This window comes from Colius striatus, unplaced genomic scaffold (genome assembly GCF_028858725.1).
Source record: "Colius striatus isolate bColStr4 unplaced genomic scaffold, bColStr4.1.hap1 scaffold_76, whole genome shotgun sequence".
Classification (NCBI taxonomy): Eukaryota; Metazoa; Chordata; class Aves; order Coliiformes; family Coliidae; genus Colius; species Colius striatus.
In genome coordinates this window covers 70,131-93,604 of record NW_026908538.1, presented here as the reverse complement: position 1 = coordinate 93,604, position 23,474 = coordinate 70,131, and the positions used below count along the sequence as shown (strand labels likewise).

The 23,474-nt window shown below is 53.6% G+C and overlaps 1 protein-coding gene across 6 annotated transcripts; it reads right to left on the bottom strand.

Moving 5' to 3' along the window:
- Positions 1-11,967: 11,967 nt before the first annotated feature.
- Positions 11,968-23,014, bottom strand: LOC104555281 (guanylate-binding protein 1-like). Of its 6 annotated transcripts, XR_009821079.1 has the most exons (13): positions 19,852-19,965; positions 18,546-18,644; positions 17,040-17,251; positions 16,822-16,949; positions 16,325-16,434; positions 15,814-16,016; positions 15,454-15,696; positions 14,876-15,156; positions 14,057-14,269; positions 13,837-13,939; positions 13,513-13,706; positions 12,675-13,364; positions 11,968-12,140 (listed from the first exon to the last, which is right to left on the bottom strand). XR_009821079.1 is itself a non-coding variant. In XM_062020207.1 (12 exons), exons 3-12 carry the CDS (start codon positions 17,230-17,232, stop codon positions 13,215-13,217), a joined length of 1,818 nt encoding a protein of 605 aa, XP_061876191.1. In that variant the 5' UTR covers positions 17,233-17,251; positions 18,546-18,644; positions 22,640-23,014; the 3' UTR covers positions 11,968-13,214. The 6 variants fall into 6 exon arrangements, 5 of the variants coding, with proteins under 5 accessions (XP_061876191.1, XP_061876194.1, XP_061876190.1 ...); XM_062020207.1 differs by lacking the exon at positions 19,852-19,965 and adding an exon at positions 22,640-23,014 and having other exon boundaries at positions 11,968-13,364; XM_062020210.1 differs by lacking the exon at positions 19,852-19,965 and adding an exon at positions 21,280-21,406 and having other exon boundaries at positions 11,968-13,364.
- Positions 23,015-23,474: the final 460 nt, after the last annotated feature.

Here is a 23,474-nt window from a genome sequence, read left to right as displayed (position 1 = left end):
GCCTGCAGCTTCTCGTGCTGCTGCATCTTAAGCTGATTCAGCTTCTCCTCCACACACCTCTCCATGTCCTCTTTGAAGGTCTGGAGGCTCCTGCATCCCGCTGCGTTGCGGGCTGTGGAGACCAAACCATACCATCAGGCTCTGGGTGCCTCAGGAGCAACCAGTGGCACTGGGTCTGTCTGGGCAGCACTGAGCACAGTGGTTCTCACCCACTCTGGGGCTCCCATGAGTCCCAGCTGTCAACAGGCAATCACTGTCTCTTCTCTCTGTCTCACACACTCACACACACACAGAGGCATGTGTTGAAATAGAGGCCCAGTCAAAATGTGCAGAAGCCCCTGCAAACCTGATGACATAAGACTAATAATAATAGCAATGCATAATAATCATTGTAATGATGATGGTGGTGATGATGATGCAGGGTACTCCATGGACCTCCAGGAACACTGATTGTTCCTTCCTGGTCAGCATAGTCTTGGATCCACAACTGGGGCTTTGGGGCTTTTTACTTTGCCCAGGATGTAAGAAAGATGTGAGACAATTGCTTGACACAAAGCCTCTCAGCTAGGATACAGGATGTTTTGTGCCTCCTCTCAAGGCACAGTCTGGGTCAAGTCCCCACTCCCAGGGCTGTGCCAGGCAGCAGGAACCTGCCTGGGCTCTCCAGGCACAGCCAGTGCTCGTTCTGCAGGGGGTTGACTGACCACTTTGGAAGACAATCACCTTGCTGTCACTTGTGCTACTCACCATGTTGATCCCTCAGCTTTGCCAGCTCAGCTTTCAACTGCTTTCTAACCCGAGCAGCTTCTTCATTCTGTTGAAGGAGAAAAGAGAAATAGGTACAGTCCCCAGGATGAGCACTTTCCCAGCACCAGCTCACCCAGCCCTGGGAGGAGAGAAAGAGGCACAAGTACCGCCTGGTCCCGGCTCCTAATGCGGGAAAACCACTTGGAGCAGCACTTGCCCATCCTGGCAGCACCACGACCAAGCCAAACTGACACTGGCACAGCTGATCCTCTGCCAGAGCCCCCAGTGATGCCAATGTCACAATGAGGGGCTGGGCCACAGCTCAACTGATGCAGGCACAGCTGATCCTCTGCCAGAGCCCCCAGTGATGCCAATGTCACAATGAGGGGCTGGGCCACAGCTCAACTGATGCAGGCACAGCTGATCCTCTGCCAGAGCCCCCAGTGATGCCAATGTCACAATGAGGGGCTGTGCCACAGCTCAACTGATACAGGCACAGCTGATCCTGAGTCAGAGCCCCCAGTGATGCCAACGTCACAATGAGGGGCTGGGCCAAAGCTCAACTGACACTGGCACAGCTGATCCTATGCCAGAGCCCCCAGTGATGCCAATGTCACAATGAGGGGCTGGGCCACAGCTCAACTGACACTGGCACAGCTGATCCTATGCCAGAGCCCCCAGTGATGCCAATGTCACAATGAGGGGCTGGGCCACAGCTCAACTGATGCAGGCACAGCTGATCCTCTGCCAGAGCCCCCAGTGATGCCAATGTCACAATGAGGGGCTGGGCCACAGCTCAACTGATGCAGGCACAGCTGATCCTGTGTCAGAGCCCCCAGTGATGCCAACGTCACAATGAGAGGCTGTGCCACAGCTCAACTGATGCAGGCACAGCTGATCCTGTGTCAGAGCCCTCAGTGATGCCAACGTCACAATGAGGGGCTGGGCCACAGCTCAACTGACACTGGCACAGCTGATCCTGTGTCAGAGCCCTCAGTGATGCCAACGTCACAATGAGGGGCTGGGCCACAGCTCAACTGATGCAGGCACAGCTGATCCTGTGTCAGAGCCCCCAGTGATGCCAACGTCACAATGAGGGGCTGGGCCAAAGCTCAACTGACACTGGCACACCTGATCCTGTGTCAGAGCCCCCAGTGATGCCAATGTCACAATGAGGGGCTGGGCCACAGCTTAACTGACACTGGCACAGCTGATCCTATGCCAGAGCCCCCAGTGATGCCAACGTCACAATGAGGGGCTGGGCCACAGCTCAACTGACACTGGCACAGCTGATCCTCTGCCAGAGCCCCCAGTGATGCCAACGTCACAATGAGGGGCTGGACCACAGCTCAACTGATGCAGGCACAGCTGATCCTGTGTCAGAGCCCCCAGTGATGCCAACGTCACAATGAGGGGCTGGGCCAAAGCTCAACTGACACTGGCACAGCTGATCCTGTGTCAGAGCCCCCAGTGATGCCAATGTCACAATGAGGGGCTGTGCCACAGCTCAACTGACACTGGCACGGCTGATCCTATGCCAGAGCCCCCAGTGATGCCAATGTCACAATGAGGGGCTGGGCCACAGCTCAACTGATGCAGGCACAGCTGATCCTCTGCCAGAGCCCCCAGTGATGCCAACGTCACAATGAGGGGCTGGGCCACAGCTCAACTGATGCAGGCACAGCTGATCCTGTGTCAGAGCCCTCAGTGATGCCAATGTGACAATGAGGGGCTGGGCCACAGCTCAACTGATGCAGGCACAGCTGATCCTGTGTCAGAGCCCCCAGTGATGCCAACGTCACAATGAGGGGCTGGGCCACAGCTCAACTGACACTGGCACACCTGATCCTGTGTCAGAGCCCCCAGTGATGCCAATGTCACAATGAGGGGCTGGGCCACAGCTCAACTGATGCAGGCACAGCTGATCCTGTGTCAGAGCCCCCAGTGATGCCAACGTCACAATGAGAGGCTGTGCCACAGCTCAACTGATGCAGGCACAGCTGATCCTGTGTCAGAGCCCTCAGTGATGCCAACGTCACAATGAGGGGCTGGGCCACAGCTCAACTGACACTGGCACAGCTGATCCTGTGTCAGAGCCCCCAGTGATGCCAACGTCACAATGAGGGGCTGGGCCACAGCTCAACTGACACTGGCACGGCTGATCCTATGCCAGAGCCCCCAGTGATGCCAATGTCACAATGAGGGGCTGGGCCACAGCTCAACTGACACTGGCACAGCTGATCCTCTGCCAGAGCCCCCAGTGATGCCAATGTCACAATGAGGGGCTGGGCCACAGCTCAACTGATGCAGGCACAGCTGATCCTCTGCCAGAGCCCCCAGTGATGCCAATGTCACAATGAGGGGCTGGGCCACAGCTCAACTGATGCAGGCACAGCTGATCCTCTGCCAGAGCCCCCAGTGATGCCAATGTCACAATGAGGGGCTGTGCCACAGCTCAACTGATACAGGCACAGCTGATCCTGAGTCAGAGCCCCCAGTGATGCCAACGTCACAATGAGGGGCTGGGCCAAAGCTCAACTGACACTGGCACAGCTGATCCTATGCCAGAGCCCCCAGTGATGCCAATGTCACAATGAGGGGCTGGGCCACAGCTCAACTGATGCAGGCACAGCTGATCCTGTGTCAGAGCCCCCAGTGATGCCAACGTCACAATGAGAGGCTGTGCCACAGCTCAACTGATGCAGGCACAGCTGATCCTGTGTCAGAGCCCTCAGTGATGCCAACGTCACAATGAGGGGCTGGGCCACAGCTCAACTGACACTGGCACAGCTGATCCTGTGTCAGAGCCCTCAGTGATGCCAACGTCACAATGAGGGGCTGGGCCACAGCTCAACTGATGCAGGCACAGCTGATCCTGTGTCAGAGCCCCCAGTGATGCCAACGTCACAATGAGGGGCTGGGCCAAAGCTCAACTGACACTGGCACACCTGATCCTGTGTCAGAGCCCCCAGTGATGCCAATGTCACAATGAGGGGCTGGGCCACAGCTTAACTGACACTGGCACAGCTGATCCTATGCCAGAGCCCCCAGTGATGCCAACGTCACAATGAGGGGCTGGGCCACAGCTCAACTGACACTGGCACAGCTGATCCTCTGCCAGAGCCCCCAGTGATGCCAACGTCACAATGAGGGGCTGGACCACAGCTCAACTGATGCAGGCACAGCTGATCCTGTGTCAGAGCCCCCAGTGATGCCAACGTCACAATGAGGGGCTGGGCCAAAGCTCAACTGACACTGGCACAGCTGATCCTGTGTCAGAGCCCCCAGTGATGCCAATGTCACAATGAGGGGCTGTGCCACAGCTCAACTGACACTGGCACGGCTGATCCTATGCCAGAGCCCCCAGTGATGCCAATGTCACAATGAGGGGCTGGGCCACAGCTCAACTGATGCAGGCACAGCTGATCCTCTGCCAGAGCCCCCAGTGATGCCAACGTCACAATGAGGGGCTGGGCCACAGCTCAACTGATGCAGGCACAGCTGATCCTGTGTCAGAGCCCTCAGTGATGCCAATGTGACAATGAGGGGCTGGGCCACAGCTCAACTGATGCAGGCACAGCTGATCCTGTGTCAGAGCCCCCAGTGATGCCAACGTCACAATGAGGGGCTGGGCCACAGCTCAACTGACACTGGCACACCTGATCCTGTGTCAGAGCCCCCAGTGATGCCAATGTCACAATGAGGGGCTGGGCCACAGCTCAACTGATGCAGGCACAGCTGATCCTGTGTCAGAGCCCCCAGTGATGCCAACGTCACAATGAGAGGCTGTGCCACAGCTCAACTGATGCAGGCACAGCTGATCCTGTGTCAGAGCCCTCAGTGATGCCAACGTCACAATGAGGGGCTGGGCCACAGCTCAACTGACACTGGCACAGCTGATCCTGTGTCAGAGCCCTCAGTGATGCCAACGTCACAATGAGGGGCTGGGCCACAGCTCAACTGATGCAGGCACAGCTGATCCTGTGTCAGAGCCCCCAGTGATGCCAATGTGACAATGAGGGGCTGGGCCACAGCTCAACTGATGCAGGCACAGCTGATCCTCTGCCAGAGCCCCCAGTGATGCCAACGTCACAATGAGGGGCTGTGCCAGCCCATTGGCTCCCTGATGGATCAATCAGATTCCCTGATTCTTTAATGTGTCCCTGGTACCGTGGTCACGATGGGGCTGGGGGCACTGAACAGAGGCCACCACAGCCTTGGGCTCCTGTGGTTCTGCTGTGCCAGGCCATCAAAGCCACACAGGCCAACACACTCAGTACAATAAACTTTCCTTATTTCCTCTCTAAGTCGAGGAGTGGAGTCTGTTTTGCCTGGCAGTGAGCCCTCCCTGCCCTTGTCTTGATCCACAGCAGAACCTCAAGGGCTGGAAGGGACCTCAAAGCTCATCCAGTGCAACCAGAGCAGCAGCACCTAGAGCAGGGCACACAGGGACTCACCCAGCTGGGGTTGGGATGGCCCCAGAGAAGGAGCCTCCACAGCCCATCTGGGCAGCCCCTGCCAGTGCTCCCTCACCTCAGCAGGAACAAACTCTGCCCTGAGTGTCTCTGGAAGCTCTGATGTTGTAGCTAGTCCCTGTTGCCCCCTGTCCTATTGTACCAATCGCTCACTGGTCCCTCTGTAGCCCTGTAGCCATCTCTCCCCGACCTCATCATCCTCTTGTGCCAACTCCAGTCCCAGTGTCCCCTCTATGTTGCATGAAAAGGGACAGAGAGACTTGGCAAAAAATATCCCCCCTTGTATTCTATCTCTCCTCACTGAGGTGGGAGGTTGGGTGCTGCTGAGTTTAAATTCTGAGCAAGAGAGATTCCTCTTCTTCCCTAGAGACATTTATAAGTTTCCCACAGAAGTACTTAGTTTATGTCTCACCCAGGGCATCCCAAAGAGGGGAAAGAGAGGCTCAGTCTGTCAGCTGATCCTGGGAGTCAGAGACAGTCTTCGAGGGAGCTTCCCTGACTTGTTCACAATGGTGTCTTCCCCAACACCCCTTTCTTTTAACCACTTGTATACCATTTCATAAAATCATAAAATCATAGGATGGTGGGGTTGGAAGGGACCTTTAGAGATCATCCAGGCCAACCCCCTGCAGAGGCAGGTTCACCTAGATCAGGTCACACAGGAACATGTCCAGGCAGGTCTTGAAGAGCTCCAAGGAAGGAGCCTCCACACCCTCCCTGGGCAGCCTGGGCCAGGACTTTCCCCTCCTGTGCCACTGGAACCAGAGTCACACAGTGCTGGGGGTTGGAAGGAACCTCTAAGGATCATCTGAGTCCAAATCCCCTGCTCAAGAGGGTTCCCCTTGATCAGAAATGAGCCCAAGTGGGTTTGGGAACCTCCTGAGGAGCCTCCACACCCTCCCTGGGCAGCCTGGGCAGGGCTCCCTCCCCTCACACTGGAAGAGATTTTCTTATATTGAAGTGCAACTTTTTGTGTTCCAGCTTCACCCCATCACCCCTTGTCCTGTTACTGCTTACTATAGAAAAAAGGGATGTCCCAACCTCCTGACACCCACCCTTTGGATATTTATAAATGTTAATAAGAGCCTCCCTCAGTCTCCTCCAGACTAAACAGCCCCAGGTCCTGCAGCCTTTCCTCATATGAAAGATGCTCCATTCCCCTGATCATCTTGGTGGCCCTGCACTGGCCTCTCTCCAGCACTTCCCTGTCCCTCTTGAGCTGAGGAGCTCAGAACTGGACACAGGACTCCAGATGAGGCCTCACCAGGGCAGAGTAGAGGGGGAGAAGAACCTCCCTTGACCTGCTGCCCACACTCTCCTTGATGCATCCCAGGATGCCTTTTTCACCTTCAAGGTGGAGTCTGAGTGACTTTAGTCACATAAAAACACAATAATCTCCAAAGCTTATTAGGATTGGTGTAACATTCTCTTGCCTTGCATTTAAAGCTGTGAGTTACAAAGAATTCAGGGCACAGGCTCACGGAGTGGTGGCACCTCAGAGGCTGGTGGCCTTCAGGACAGAGGTGTGTTTTGGTATTATAATGACATTATAATGAGCAAAGTGCACCCAAAGGGCAGGTTTGACAGATCTTTGGCTCAGGGTACTAAAGTGCTGCTTATCAGCTCTAGAGGAGCGTCTCCTTCCCATGTATTGTGGCAGAGTCTGACCACAGAGCCTCCCCTCTGCTCCACACTCCATGGAGTATTTGCAGGGAATTACTGTGCTGTGGATTCCTCACTGACCAGCAGCAGCTGTATCCACCCTGTGAGCCTTCTTCATTTTATCCCTTTCCTTAACTGAGAGAGCCACAGTCAGGCTGTGGGGACATTAGGCTGCAGATAGGGGTCTGAGCCATTGTCCAAAGCCAGACTGAAGGGAAAGACGTGTCTGGTGTCTCTTGGGGTAGGTGCAAAGCCGAGGCCCAGGGAAGAGCTTTGCCAGACAGGGGAGGGCAAGTGGCCCAGAGCTGTTGGGGTTAATTCCTTGTTGTGCTCACAGCCACGAGACCCAAATTACCTGATGTGCTGCAGGAGGCCAAGGTTCATCTCATCGATACCAAGCTCTGTAACAGCAGCCAGTGGTACACAGGGGCTGTGCACAGCTACAACCTGTGTGCCGGGTACCCACAGGGTGGTATCGACACCTGCCAGGTAGGAGCAGCTACGAGTCACCCCCTGCAGCACCCACAGCCCTGTCCCACCACTGCTGGGGCTTCCCTCCCCTTCCCCATCAGCATCTCCTTGCCCAGGGCCCCTTGCCTTGTCCCACACGCCCATCCCGTGTAATTGGCAGCCCTTAGGTCCAGAGCCCAGTGCAGGAACCTCTGTCTTCCACACATCCAGGGTCCCTGTGCTGACAGCAGCCACCCAACACTCCCTTCCTCCTCTCTGCTCTGCTGCAGGGTGACAGTGGTGGTCCCCTCGCCTGCCAAGACAGCCATTCTGACTACTACTGGGTCGTTGGAGTGACCAGCTGGGGGAAAGGCTGTGCAAGAGAAAAACGGCCTGGGATCTACACCAGCACTCAGCACTTTTATAACTGGATCCTGGAGCACATGGAAGGGCACCAAGACGAGACATCAGCTCCTCCACTGTCACAGCCTGTGTCCACCTCAGCCCCCTCTCAGACACCAAGGCCAGGTGCAACACAACCAGGCAGCTCCACGTCCTGTGCCTTTGCATGCCAGAAGGTGTTGAAGTTCTTTAGTTTGCTGCGGGGGCTCCTGCGGTTCCTGATGGGAAGAGGGGCTTGAGCAGCAGCGTGGCCAGGACCCAGCGCAGGCTGCGCTGTGCCACCACCATTTCCCCCTGGGGCACTGCCCGCTGCTCCAAGGGCAGCCCCTGTGTCCCACCCCTGCTCTGTCCTCCCCATGCTCCTCTCAGCACACACAAAGGCTGAAGGAGACTTAGTGTAGTCAATAAAGCTGCCTGTTTGCACAGCACGTTGTGCCTCAGTCCATCGCTCAGTCCCTGTGGAGCTGGGCTCATTTACAGCTGCATTAAAGTTGGTGTGTTGGAATCACAAGAAATTTTAGGAGCAACCTGTGATCAGCTCAAAAGAGACACAGAACGTCTGGGGAGTGGCCAGCACAGGGCCACCAAGATGATCAGGGGACTGGAACATCTTCCATACGAGGAAAGGCTGCGGGAACTGGGGCTGTTCAGTCTGGAGGAGACTGAGGGGAGAGTTTAACATTTATAAATAGCTAAAGGGTGGGTGTAGGAGGTTGGGAAATCCCTTTTTCTATGGTATGTAGCAACAGGACAAGCTGCTGCTCAGGGTTGGTTTGTTCTCCCCCAGCACTGCCAGGTCCCTCTCCTGGAGCTGCTCTCCAGCAGCTCAGCCCCAGCCTGGGCTGCTGCTGGGCTTGTTCCTGCCCAGCTGCACCACTCTGCCCTTGCTGCCCCTCAGCAGCTTCCTCTGTGCCCAGCTCTCCCTGCCTGGCAGCTCAGGCTCTGGGCACTCAGCCAGTGCTCCCAGTTTGGTGCCAGCAGGGAACTCGCTGAGGGTCCCTCTGTGCCCTCCCCCAGCTCCCTGATGGAGATGCTGACCCAGACTGGCCCCAGAGCCCATCCCTGTGGAACTCCACTGCCCACAGGCCTCACACTGGACCCTGTGCCACGGATCACTGTGAATCTTCTCTTTCCAGGGCGAGAATCCTTTCACAGATTTCCACAAGGTTCAGTCTCCTCGAGGCACACGTCGAGTCTCCCCATCCTTTCTCATCACCCACCAAGCAGACCCAGGCTCCTGGGCACAGACCATCCCACCAGCGGGTTTGCCCTTTCCCATGGGAGGTGCAGCCCATCCTGCCTTCCCCAGCCTCTGCCCTGGGTGCACTCCAGGGACCTCTTCACCTCCCACAGAGTGCAGGGGTTTTGTTTGGGCAGCACCAGGACGGTCAGTTGAACCTCTGCTGTTAACCACCCAAGTGGCTTCTGCTACATTTTTATCCCACTGCTCCCATGCCCCATTGCCCAGTGCTCTGCACAGAGAATCACACAATGGTGGGGGTTAGAAGGGACCTTTAGAGATCATCCAGTCCAACCCCCCTGCAGAAGCAGGTCCCACCTAGATCAGATCACACAAGAACATGTCCAGGAGGGTCTTGATGACCACCCATCACCCCTTGTCCTGTTGCTAGCTACCATCAAAAAAAGTGCTGCCCCAACCTCCTGACACCCACCATTGAGACAGTTGTCAATATTCATAAGATATCCCCTCAGATTCCTCTTCTCCAGACTAAACAGCCCCAGGTCCCACAGCCCTTCCTCATATGAAAGATGCTCCAGTCCCCTGATCATCTTGGTGGCCCTGCACTGGCCTCTCTCCAGCAGTTCCCTGTCCCTCTTGAGCTGAGGACCCTAGAACTGAACACAAGACTCCAGATGAGGCCTCACCAGGGCAGAGAAGAGGGGGAGCAGAACCTCCCTTGACCTGCTGCCCACACTCTTCTTGATGCCCCCAGCATTCCATTGGTTTCTTGCCCACGAGGGCACGTTGCTGGCTCATGGTCAGTTTATTATCCATCAGCACTCCCAGGTCTGTCTCTGCAGAGCTGCTCTCCAGCAGGTCACCCCCAGCCTGTCCTGGTGCAGGGGGTTGTTCCTTCCCAGCTGCAGGACTCTGCCCTTGTCCTTGTTGAACCTCAGCAGGTTCCTCTGTGCCCAACTCTCCAGCTGGTTGAGATCCCACTGACTGGCAGCTCAGGCTCTGGGGAATCAGCCAGTGCTCCCAGTTTGGTGCCAGCAGGGAACTTGCTGAGGGTCCCTCTGTCCCCTCACCCAGGGGGTTGATGAAGATGCTGAACCAGACTGGCCCCAGAGCCCATCCCTGTGGAACTCCACTGCCCACAGACCTCACACTCTATTCTGTGCCATTCATCACCCCCCTCTGTGCTCTGTCATCCAAACCAAACTCAGACCCCAGGTTTAAAGGGATTTGTTTTTTCAGTGGCAAAGGCTGTTCCAGAGAGTCCATGCTGGGAAGGCTGCTAATTTCTTTTGTTTCTTCCCTGCTTCACTGCTTGCCCTCTGTCTGCTCTAGTCCAAGAAGATCTAAGGGCTGCATGGAGAATGCCCAGAGCCGTTTCAGTTCTCCATAATTCATTCTCTCTGGTAAATGAGCAGGAGGTCCCTGGATGGGTGTGTTTAAAAGTTCTCACTCAGTGTTAAGGTGCTCCCTTTGTCTCTCTCCTCAGGCCTTTATGAGGATGTGGGGTGCATGATTTACTACATCACACAGGAGCTCTGCCCAAGTTGGGACAGGTCACCTCGAAGGCTTGAAGATCTGGTAGCACTTCATTTTGAGTCAGATCCCTTCTGCTCACCTGGCAGCTCACCAAGGATCTTTTTAATGTTGCTGGGACCCCTCTCATCAGAGGTTTTGACAGACTAAGATCTAGTTCAGCAGAGACTGGAATGTCTGACATTTCAGAGAGAAAGATGTTACCCATAGCAATGACAGGGGGTGATTCTCTTTCTCTCAGCTCCAGAGGGTAACCCTGAGGACTGTCCCTGCTCAAGAGAGAGATTTCCACACAGCAAAGAAGAGTATGTGGGAATTCTCTGTCCCACACAAATGGGACTGGGTTTTTGTAAGATATATTGACTGACTGTCAATCATCTGTTGCTGAATTTACAGCTCAGCAGAGCTAGCAGGAACGTCTGGAGACAGTCAAGTCAGGCTTCTCAGCAAAGGCAGTATGACCTTCATCTTGTCTCTTTTCACTGGGCACAGAGCCCCTCTACAATGGCCTTATCCCTCCCTCACACTTTGCTCACCCACAGGCCCTCCCCAGCCAATGTCTGAGCAGCAATGGGCAGATTTACTCACAACCTCCAGGCTACTTCATGCTGCTGCAGCAAAAGTGTCCCTTGGATATCAGCTTAAAGCCATCTCAGCCCTGTTTCCCACAGCCCTGGTGAGGAGAGCTCTGGAAGAGGTGGGTTTGATCCCCCACAGACATGTTCTGACCATGGAAAGTTGCTCCCAGAACTGCCTGATGTTATTATGGTCTTTCTGGGCCTCAGGCCACTCTGACTTTAGATGCTCCCCATGTCTTCAGATGAAGTGACAGACAAGGTGCTCTGAGAGGGAAGAGGAGGGCATCTTCTTCTGCAGGAGATGGAAAGTAACACCTCAAATCACTTTGGGTCCCGTCTCCCATCCCAGTTTGGAAGCTCTTACTGCATAAAGGAATCCCTGGGAAAAAAATCAGCCATTTGCTTGATAAAAACATGGTATTTCTTCAGTGCAGTCTCTCCCCTGTCACGGAAAAGGGGGCAGTGCAGCTAGGCCAGGCTTTATTAAGCCCAGTGGCCTCTGCAGCACAGGTGAGCTCTAATTCCAGCCTTAAGGCTTACCTTAAGGCTGAAGAGGAGACTTGTCCTCCTACCTTACTTCCAATATAATGAAGAACCCCAAAACATCCAGATGTATAGGTTTTGGCTTAAGAAAAACTTTCTTGAGAGGTACAGCTTGAGTTTTCCAGTTCCATTGAACCTCATCTGCACCCACACAACCTGCAGCTACAGCATCTTGTGCCTGTTTCAGCTTCTAAGCTTCAGATTTGCCCCTTTCACAGCAACTCCCAAGTGTAGGAGTGGCAAATGGGTTCTAAATAGGCTCCAAGGTTATGTAAGAGCTCCATTTGAATATTTCACCCACCCCAAATCCCAAGGAACTCTGGTTTTTAATGTTTCTGAGCAGAGGCACACAACAATCATGAAACATGCACAAAGGTCAGTGTTGTCACCAGCCCTGTTGAGGCTGAATGCATTTATGTCATGGTTTAGGCCCATCTAGAAACAAAAGGACCCCAATCCACCATAAGAACCGTAAGAGGCTGTGGAATCCCCTAAGAAGAGGGAGGGCTGCATTGCCACTTCCAGCCCCTGGCAAACCAGACAGGACTACTGCAGTGGGGAAGAAAAACAAAACACCATTTAATCCACTACCAACCAAAACCATGAAAACCAAAAAAAGGTAACAAATACAAAACAACAGAGTGGCACAATGATGAAGAGCACAACCAGCCCTTTGAGACCACCTTACCCCCATCCTTCCCCTCTCCCCAGGCTCACAGCCCTGACCCCCGTGTCTTTCTCCATGAACAGCTCCGGGAGGGAAAGGAATGGGGGTTGCAGTCAGTCCTTTCCCCATGGCTCCTGCCATTTGTCTCTCCCCAAGGCAGGTGACTCCTGGCCATGCCCCTGCTCCGCCTCGGGGTCCCTCACACACCCAGCAGCCCCTCTCAGGCCGCTCCATGTGCATTCATCCCTCTCAGCCTCCTGTGTGTGTCACTGGGACCTGCAGGCTCCAGCACGGCCTGTTCCATGGCCTCTCCTCACACACTCTCTGCCTGTTGGGGTCACTCACTCAGAGCTGCTGGTGGCTCTCAGCCCTGCCATTGCCCTCCATGGGTTGCAGGGGCACAGCTGCCTTCTCACCACGGCTTGCAGAGGGGTCTCTGGTCCAGCGCTCCTCCTTCCTTCCTCCTCCTCTGACTGTGGGGTCCTTAAGGTCACCTCCTTCTTGTGCCACTCCTCCACCTCCTCTTCTGGCTCAGATTGTCTTTCTTCAGTGCTGATGCAGAGGAGCCAGACTGGCCTGGCTGGGCTGCAGGTGAGTCAGAGCCAGGGGATGTTTGGAGAACTGCTTCCAGGGACCAGCACTGCAGCCCCCTCCCCCTGTTACCAAGCCAAAAGCGGCTCCACACAAGCTCATCGTAATAAGCAACAGGAAAAGAGCTCAAATTCTTCAGCAACATCCTCCCAATTTACCTAAAGAGGATTACCTTTAACTTTCAGACTACCTGGCACCACAAATGCTTTGGCTTGAGCTCTGCGTCTGGCATTAAAGCACGAGACAGCGGGGTACAAGTGAGCGTGGAGTCACCTCCCTGCTCTGCATCTTGCAGCAAGGACTTTCTCAGTTGAACAGGGTGGGATGTGGGGACACAACACACTCTGGCACTTCTCCATTCGTAGTCACCAGTAAAAAATGTCTGTTACCACCTCTTTGATCCATCTAATGAACCTCTTCCAGATGCTGATCTTTTCCTCCTCCAGTTTAATTTGCACTGTGTGCATGTGCTCTGCTTTCTCATAGAAGCCTTCCCTGCGCAGCGCATCCTCCTCCTGTGAAGACAAAGCTGTCAGCAAGGGCCTGGTGTGTGCAGGGACAGGGACACAGAGCCAAGAAGCAAGGGGAAGAACCCAGCTGGGACCCATTTCCCATTCCTGCCTGCTAGCCACATCTTGGCACCTGCACTCTCCCACTTGGTACCTCTGATTTAAGTTTGATCATCTTATCATGCTCCTGCAGATGTGTCTCACAGCTGAGCTTCAGCTTCTTTCTCAGCCAGTTTGCATTCTCTTCCAAACTACGTGCGTTGTTCTTCAGCTGCTGCTTCCTTTCAGTCTCCTCCATCCTCTGGACCCTCCTTTTCATCTCAGCTAAAGTATTCTGCATTTCAGTACCTGGTGAGAGAGAAGCAGAGGTTTTGCAAAGGCAGGAGCTAAGCACAGGAGCCCCTGGGGAGGACTGTTGTCCTCCTCCATCATGCTTGGCTCTCCACAAGCAGTGACATTACTCCAGCCCCCAAATTACTTCTCATCTTCTTCTCCTCCTCTGTCAGGGAGGGGTCTGTAGTGAGGATGTTTTCAATCAGAATCTTTCTTCTTTGCAAGAACTCCAGCAAGACAGCCTGAGCCTGTGGGATCACAGAGGAGTCAAAGGGAGAAACAGAGGCTGGAGACAAATAGTTTCTTGGGAGAAGGTGATGGGACATGAAGCCTCTCCCTTGAAGTGGAGCAGCTCCTGTTCCTACCTTCACCCCCTTGCCAGGCAGTGCCTGATATCTCGTCATAAACCGCTGGTGGTCTTTACATAAACGATCATAACCTCCTGGACCTCTGTAGACACCAGCTCTGATCTGTCTCTCTGTGTCTTGGGAGAGGTCCCTGAGAGCTGCCTCACACTTTTCACGGGATGCTTGCTCGTTGTCCTTTAAGAACTTCTCTTTTATTTCCTGTACCTGACGCTGTGGGAAAGATGCAGATGGAAGGCATCAGCCCTGAGCTGTGGCTGCTGCTCTCACCATGGGCCAAGATCAAGCCTGGGGAAAATGGGATTTGGGATCCCCAGTGTGTATGATAATCATCTGGGAGGTGGCAGATGGGGAGGCCATTCTGCACCCATGGATCTCTGTGGACCAAGGTGCACGGGAGCAGAGAGCACACCAGGGCCCACAGACTTCATAAGGACAAGGATGAGTCATGAGGGCAGGGGGAGGCTGGAAGGCTGCAGGGTTCAGAGACACATCCTTGGGGTGATGGTGGGAACCAGGGATGGGATGGGATGGGATGGGAAGGATTTAGGATGGGATGGGATGGGATGGGAGGGGTTTGGGATGGGATGGGATGGGATGGGATGGGATGGGAGGGGTTTGGGATGGGATGCGATGGGAGGGATTTGGGATGGGAGGGATTTGGGATGGGATGGGATGGGAGGGATTTGGGATGGGATAGGATGGGATGGGATGGGAGGGATTTGGGATGGGATGGGATGGGAGGGATTTGGGATGGGATGGGAGGGGAGGGATTTGGGATGGGATGGGATGGGAGGGATTTGGGATGGGGCCACCTACTAAGAGCTGTGTCTGGAAAGTCTTAATGTCATCCTCGAACGCCCGTGCCATGAACAGCTCCAGCATCTCCCGCTCGCACTGGCTGTGCAGCTCCAGCAGCTCCTCAAGAGTCTCTGTGGGCAGCTTCACCCTCTGTGCCATCAGACCCTGGTACAAGGTCGCAGCCTCTGTCACCGCGGCCGTGTTCTGCACCGTTGCCAGGGCCAGCACCGCGCTCTCCACGCACGGCACGGCCCCACTCCGGATGGCCTCCACGTAGGTCACTGACAGCTTCCCCAGCACTGCCAAGGAGGAACAAGGATGAGAGAGCTGCAGCCTGAACAAAACACAGGCTCCCTGCAGGCCCTGGGTCCTGCTGTGTCCCCGCTGCCTCCCTCATGCACTCTTCCTGAACTTCCCTTCCTAACTCTGTCCCACCCCACCTGCACCATTTGGGAGCTTCAAATGCAGAGGCAGGGACAGCAGCCAGCAGAAAATCTCTCCCTTTCCCCACCTGCATCATTTCCTTCTGCATCTGATGCTTCCCCACACAGTCCCCAGAGCTGCTGGCCACCGTCCCTCTGGACAGCAGTACTCACGGATCCCGGTTATGATGTGCCCACCGGGCACACTCTTGGGTGGAGACGTTTTCCAGATGTGGATGCAGAAATTCTCCACCTGCTTCTGGAATTCAGGGTCAATTTCATCATCCTGAAGCTCTTCCAAGTGTTCCATGTCCCTCCAATTGGCTGGTGGGCAAAATGTAAAGCACTTGCGACCTGGAAAGAACTGCCGGATGCATTCCCGGGGCTGGTTGTAGCTTTGGATCTCTGGGCTGGTACCTGTGGGGCAAAAGGACACAGAACAAGTCCAGGAGCCTGGGGCTGTTGTTGACTGAGCCTGAAATGCTGCTGAGCCTGGGGCTGGATGTGTCCAGCAGCACAGCACCATTCCCTTACCAGCCTTCAACTTCAGGGCGTTCTCCAAGTATTCGTCCTCAGAGATGGGCTGCCCGTTCCTCCTCAGCTGCAGAGTGAAATCCCTCACAGCCCAGACAAACGTTGGGAAGAAGAGGACAAACTTATCTGAGTCCTTCAGTTCATCTTCACTGCTCTGGGGTGCTGCTTTCAGCTTGACAAGCTCAGTCAGCTTCAGGACATAGCTAGGGAGCTGGCTAAGGAAACAGGCACCTCGGCTCTGAACGCAGGGGCATCGCCATGCTCCAACCACTCAGCACAGCATGGGGAAGCGAGGAGACCCTCAGGGATGGGGAACAGCCTCGACCCACCAGAGGGAGATGAGGGAAAGACATTGAGGGCTCAGAGGCCCACAAGGTGGGACTTGGAAAGACTCAAAGCACATCCCTGGGCACCACCAGACAGTTCAGCAGCTGTTTGGGGAACTGGGAATTGTCAACCCACCACACAGGAAGGGAGAGCATCCCCAGCACTGCTGTCCCAGCAAGGATACTGGAGCTTGTTCATGGCTTCCTGGTCAATGGTGCCTTTGCTGTTGTAGACCAGGGTGCTGGAGAGCAGCACGGCCAGCACAAAGATCCACGTGTCATTCTGGGTGTCTCCCTGGAACAACAACCCATGGCTCTTACCAACCAGACCCCCTACAGATGAGTGTAGCCCCAAATCCCCAGCCCCAGTGCCCCTGACCAACAGGCCATGGCAAGAGCAGCTCTTCAAATCCCCACCCCTAAGCCATCCCCATGTCTTTCTGTAGCTGTGCTGCTTCTTTTAACTCTCAGGTCCCACAAACTCTATCAAAGGGCTCCCTGAGCTCCTCATCCCCGTTCTGCTGCTCTTGCCCCAGAAACGCAGAGGAACTTGGCAGCTCCTGTACCCCGATCTCATCCCCTGTGGCCTCTGAGTTTTCCCATCACACAGTAGGTGGGTGAGCCCTACACAGCTTCCACCAAGTGCTCTGATGCCCAAAGGGAATTTCCACTTCTTCCTCACCTTATCCACATCTGCCAGCCCTTCAGTGTCCAGCAGCACCAGCGTGTGTCCAGGCTGGCAGGGGTGAGGTAGGCACCACATCCAGATACCTTTGGTCTGGGACTGCACAGTGGAGCCCAGGGAGAAACCTGTGGGGAGCACATGAGGGTCTCACCACTGTTAATGCAGGCTAGGAAAACTCCAGCCCTATTGGCCACTTGGGCTGGGACCCCCCTCACCTCTCCTCTCACGAGCCAGTCTGTTCATCAGGTAGGACTTGCCAGTGCGGTACAGCCCTGCGATGGCCACCACCACCACGGGCTGGGTGATCTCTGACAGCACCTGCAGGGCTTCCTGACGGACCACCAGCCCCTTCTCCTGGCTGTTCTCAATCAGGCACATGGGCTCTGACACAGGGCTTTCAGCTGCCATGGCTCAGGGCAAAGGTGGCCTGTGAGGAGAGGGGGAGATGGGCTGGTGAACAAGGACACCCCAAGCTCCAATCAGGGACAGTCTTCATCAGCCCACGTCACTTTGCCAAACAAGTCACACTCTGCACCAAATTCCTTCCCATTTGCCTCCCAACAGAAACAGCTCCTTTCCCAAAGCCCAGGGGGGATGGTGGGAGGCCTCTGCAGCTCTGAATATTGCTTTGAAATCGAGTGGGTGACCAGGTGAAAATGGTGGTGGGACACAGCAACAGGCTCAGGCCTGGCCCTTGGGCTTGAGCAACAGCTGGAGAGTCACCAGCAATGAGGAGAGGTTTGGGGTGGAAGCTGGAAGGGGCTGCCAGGGAGGCTGTGGAGGCTCCTTCTTGGGAGGTTTCCAAACCTACCTGGACACGTTCCTGTGCCCCCATAGAGGGGAAGCTGCTTTAGCAGGGAGCTGGGCTGGATGAGCTCTAAAGTTCCCTTCCAAGCCCCAAACTTAGGTGATTTTGGTAATGGCAGCTTAGGAGAGCCTTCCTCCTCTCTTTGTTAATTAGTCATGCCTGGCCTAATCAAACCCCTCTCACTCAGCTCTGTGCCTCTCCCAGGGACATGCTCAGTGCCCATCTCCTCTTTCCTCCTCCTGCCAGCAGTTTGGCTGAGGCTCCTTGGAGTTTAACTCCTTCTGACATCTGAGCCCCAGCAGCTCCTCGCTGGTGGGAGGAGAATTGGAAGTGGGGAAAAGTGAGACAAGTCATCAACTGAGACAAAACCAGAGTAACAATGGAAATGATGAGATATCAATTGACTTGGAAGCTGAGCTGCTGCTGGGGTTTAACCACAACAAGCCCCAGCCATCACCAGCCCCTCCCAGCTCCCAGTAAACCCAACAGATGTGGGGGCACCACAATAGCTCATCCCACCCTGGAGACAGAAGCTGCCCCACTGCAGCCTCCCAGACACCCAGGACTCCTTCCAGCAACAGCTCCACGAACGTTGCCCCTGTCTGGGCTCTGAGTCCTCTCTGAGGACCTCACAAGCTCTGTCCTACCCTGGGAACAGAGGGTGTAAGCACTGAGGGACAAGAAGTTGCCTCTCATGTCACAGGCGCTCCCAGCACTGTAGGTCAGGCATGGAGCCAGAGCTTAGGTGACACATGCAAAAATGGGGGAGTTGAATGCAGCCTCCTGATCACCCCATTGCCCCCATCCCAGAGCCCCAGCAGACCTCTGGGCCTCTTTCTCCCCCCACACACTGGGGTCCCTGCCACTCGCTGGGACCAGAAGGGATCAGGAAGGATTAGGGGAAGGGACTCACCTAGTCAGCAGTGTCACCTGCCTTGGGCTGCTCCAGCTCAGCTGCAGCCTGGCTCCTGCTCTGCCTGTTATGCTGCACCCTCAGCAGCTCCTTCTCCTCCTATTCCGGGAAATCAGAGTGAGGCAGAAGTGAAAGCAAAAGCTGGGGAGTGGGAGGGAGGAGGAAACCCACAGATAGAGAGAGAGGCTGCCTGTGGTTTGGCCCCATTCAGCAGCCATGCACCAACAGCTGGGTGGTTTAATAAGTAAAGGAACAAGAACTGAAGCTGATCCAGGCAGGCATCTTCTGTCCTTTACCTCATTTGTTACTGTTGGCTATATACCGATCATTGGGCTTGGAAGAAGCAGCTCTTGGGAATTGACCAGCTTTTGTGGGCATCCTGAGCTTCTGGGCTCCTAGCCCATGAGATTCCTCCAAGCTGGTCTTTGAGAAGCCCAAAGTTACCTCTCCTGAAGTCCAGGGCTGCAGCCCTGCCTTGTGTCCTGCTTCCCTGGAGGATCCTGCACTCCACCATCTCATGGTCACTGCAGCCCAGGCTGCCCTCCCCTTGTCATCTCCAGTGAGACTTTCTTTAGCTGTCAGCACAAGCTGCAGCAGCACAACCCTCCTTGTTGGCTCCTTCACCACCTGTATCACTATCAACACACTGCAAGAACCTCCTGAACCTCTTGTGCTTGGCTGAGGGACTTTACCAGCAGACATCAGGGTGGTTTTAGTCCCCCATGAGAGGCAGGGTCTGCAATCAGCTGTCTACAGAAGGTCTCCTTGTCTTCCTCAGCCGGTGGCCTGTTGTGAACTCCCACAACAGTGTTACCCACAACACCTTGTCCCTCCATTCTCACTCATATCCTTCCAAGATGTGCCTCATCCCTACCTGTGCAGAGCTCAATACAGTCCAGTTGGTCTCTGAGAGCACAGAGCTGTCCATCACAGCGCTGCAGCCACGTGAGCTGTCCCACCATGCCTGTGTAATTGCAGGGAGATCATGGCCCTACATCTGCACCCACACCTCCAGCTCCCCCTGCTCCTTCCCCGTGCATCAGTGTACTGGCATCACAGAGGCTCACTCAAGCCTGCAGGTTTCCCTGGATGAATCCCTGTTCTGCTAACAGACTGGGTCAGCACAAAGGACACAGGCACCATGCCAAAAGGAAACAGGATGATTTTGTGTCTGAAGTCCTAAGAAAACAAGCAAAATCATGCAGCAAATTTAGCAAGGCAGCTGGAGAATAAGTAAGGCAAAGCACCTAATCACTCCTACATAAAGTCAGCAATAGCAATTAAGAAGAAATACATCACCAGTCACCTTAATTATCACCATCCAGACCCTCATTTGCTGGGGAGCCACTCCTGCAGTGAGGGTTTAGAGAACACATCCTGGCAGTTGGGAGCTCCTGCACAGTGTGTCCACTCATGACAGGCAGTAGCGACTCACTCATGGAGGGTGGCTACTCCACCAACTCCTCCTTCAGCTTTACCCTGAATATACCTTTTCCACCTCATGATACTTGATCCTTGAGCCTGTCTGTCTCGGTGGGTTTTCAGAGACCTCGTGCCCCACTGTTTGACAGGAGTTTCAGGGCAAAGAGGCACTTCATGTCCTGTGTAAATGGTTCTACTTCTACTAAAGCCCAATCCCATGCTAAGAACTCTTTCTCAAAAGGTGTAAACTTGTTCCCTGCCTCCAACAACTTTCTACCCCAAAAGACCAAGGGAATCTTCCAGAAATCCAAAGCCCCCTGAACAGCTTCTTTTGCCAATTCAAAGGCAGTTTGCTCTTCATTGCCCCATTGAAACTCCTATTTTTCCCTTGTTTCTTTGCCTAACAGGGTTAGGGTTTGTCCTAGATGGAGAAGATGCTGTTGCCCAGAAACCTGCAGACTCCAAAACCTTCTCTTGAGCTGTGGGTAACATTTCCCAATGCCACCAAATCCCTAAAATTGTCACAGCTGGGGACAGCCCTTGAGTAATTTCCCATCCTTTGCTGTACTCCTTCAGTCAGAGCGATGGCATCTGGCACCTCAGCTGCCAGCAGCTGAGTGGGTTTGTTTCACTCTCTGGAGTCCACAGTCATTACCCACATCCCATCCCTTTTCTTTACCAGCCACTCTGGATTATTCCAGGCTGTGGTTGTAGGTTTCCAAACTCCTCTCCCCAACAAGTCTTTAATGGTCTGGGATATCTCCTCATGCCCTCCTGTATTGTTTTGGTTGCAGCAGGAATCTGCACAGGAGGCATTTTCACTTTTCCTACTAAAACTATCTGCACACCAACATAATCTTTAATTCCAAATGGTTACTGACCATCAGGAAGGTTTAAGGTTAATCCTTTTAGAATATCTATCCCTATGAGGTATTCAGGAAGAGGGACAATGCTGACTGAATACAGGCGTTGGGTGAGGTTTCCTGTTTTCCTTTCTATTTGTGTTTGTACAGCTTCAATTTGCTTCCCTCCCAAACCAATAATAATTACAAGTTGCCCCTAAAATTTCTGGGGTTCATATAAATCAATGAAGCCTCTGCTCCAGTGTCAATTAAGGCTTTTACTGTCTGAGAGGAATGGTTTTCCCAGCTATCTGAAGCTGTACATGGGGTCATTGCTCCTTCTGCACCCAGTGCCTGGGAGCTTGGCAGTTACACAGTTCTTGTTCACTATGCTGAACTCTTTCCCTAGCCTCTTTCCAAGGATACAAGTCAGATACACTCCCCAATCCTCCTTTTCCCCTGGAACTCACAGGGTCCCTCCGTGGGCAGATGTGAAATGCTGCTGGGGCTCTGGAGCAGGTGTCATGGGCTGAGTTGTTCCCGAGTCCTTTGCTTCAGAATTCTGCACTTTTTTGCTCAATTTGCTGAACCCTCTCTGTTTGCAAAGCCTCCCCTAATTCATGGGCTGTTCATTGTAACACAAGACACACCTAAACATTTCCTTTCAGGAAATCCTGCTCTTACCAGCTTTTGAGCCATCTGCAGCCTCTCACTTTCCTGCCCTCCCTGGTAGCACCTTCTGCATTTCAACAGCAACAGACACGTTCCATCTTCCTATAAAACAGTCCCTGCTTTCCTCCTCTTCTGGGTCTAAACCAGCTGAAACTGAGAGGGAGATTTATCGTGACTTTTTAACAACTCATTGCACATTGTACAAGTACAGTATCAGCTCCCAGGGGAGTTCACCCCATGCCAGCAAGTGGGTGTTTGGAGCCAGGAGGGCCTGAAGCCCACACACACACTTGCTGCCAATTCATTCTTAATATGCAGGAGACTTGTTCCCCCCACACATTAACAAAGCTTGTTCCAATCTTCCCCTGGAGCTGCTGGGATGTTCCTCCTGCCTCTGGCTACATTTTTGTACCTTAGTTGAATTGGCTTGGGCTTCTTTTTAAACTAATCACACACATCAGATTTTTAACCCTTGTTTGACAAGTTATGTTTATCTCTTTGATCATTTTAAACCAAATTAAAGTCATTTTGAGGTCAGACTGAGGTGGGTTTTTGCCTATAGACTGAATCTCTGTCATTCCAGAACAACTTTCAATGACGTGTTTGCATCAACTCTAGATTGTATCCTGAACAACATGAAAGAAGTAATGACACACGTGGATTTCCTCACATGTGGCACCAGGTTCACAACCTTTTACACACACTCACAGACTGGTTGTAACCCTTTCCCACAGACACACTGTAAAAGCAGTGAAGAGAGCAGATAGGAGATGGTGCAGAGACCAGCTCTGCAGGTGCCTTTAGTTAATCTGCTCACAATTACTGCAGCTAGAATTCTTCCTTCTCCTCTTATACAATGCAGCTCAAACTGCAGCCTCTTCAGCTACAGGCACAATTGCTTTCCTTTTCCAATAGACCTTTTCCAATTTTTAGAGGTATTTTAATCAGTCCAGGGGCTCAGTCTGGACACAGTCAGGACACAGAGGACAAAGGCAACAAGTCCAAAACCTTTTACTGATGTCTAAAGCCCTAAGAAAATGGGCAAAATAATGCAGCAAACTTAGCAAAGCAGCAGAGAGAGCAAGCAAAGCAATGCAGCTAACTATTGCTACATAAAGCCAGCAGTAGCAATGAAAACAAAAAGACATCACTGTTCACCTCAATGATCACCATCCAGCTCCACAGATGCTGGGCAGCCCCTGTTGCAGCATGGAACTGGAGAAAATGTCCCAACAATTGGGAGAAATCCCCCAAAACCACACAAGTGGGTCCAGATTTGTGGTTTTGAGTCAACAAGTTACATAACTTCTGATGCAGAACATCTGGTTTCAGTCTCTGTTGGGATGCCACTGGAAGCCTGGCCAGGGCTCAGAGAGGAACACAGGGAATGTCTTTATCTCTTTGGCTTTGACCACACAGGACCAGACACCAGGTTTGACAGCCTTGAGAGCTGCTTTTCAGCAAGCAAATGGATAGATTCTCACAGCATCTATCTTCACTAATAATCATATTCTGCCTAAGCTACATCTTTCACTACTGACCATAAACACTTCACTAATGATCTGGGTTGTGGGTGAGAATGAAGGGGCAGGATGATGATATGGGTGACACGGTTGTGGGAGTTAACTACAGGCCAGTGGCTGAGGAAGACAAGGAGGACTTCTGTGGGCTGCAGCCACCCTGATATCTTACTGGCAAAGTCCCTCAGCCAAGCACAAGCAGTCCAGGAGGTTCCTGCAACGTGTTGATAACAACTTGATTCAGGTGGCTGAGCAGCCAACAAGGAGGGTTGTGCTGCTGCAGCTTGTGCTGACAGCTCTGTGCTCTCAGAGACCAACTGGACTGTATTGAGCTCTGCACAGGTGGGGATGAAGCACATCTTGGAAGGATATGAGTGAGAATGGAGGGACAAGGTGTTGTGGGTGACACTGTGGTGGGAGTTCACAACAGGCCACCGGCTGAGGAAGACAAGGAGACCTTCTGTAGACAGCTG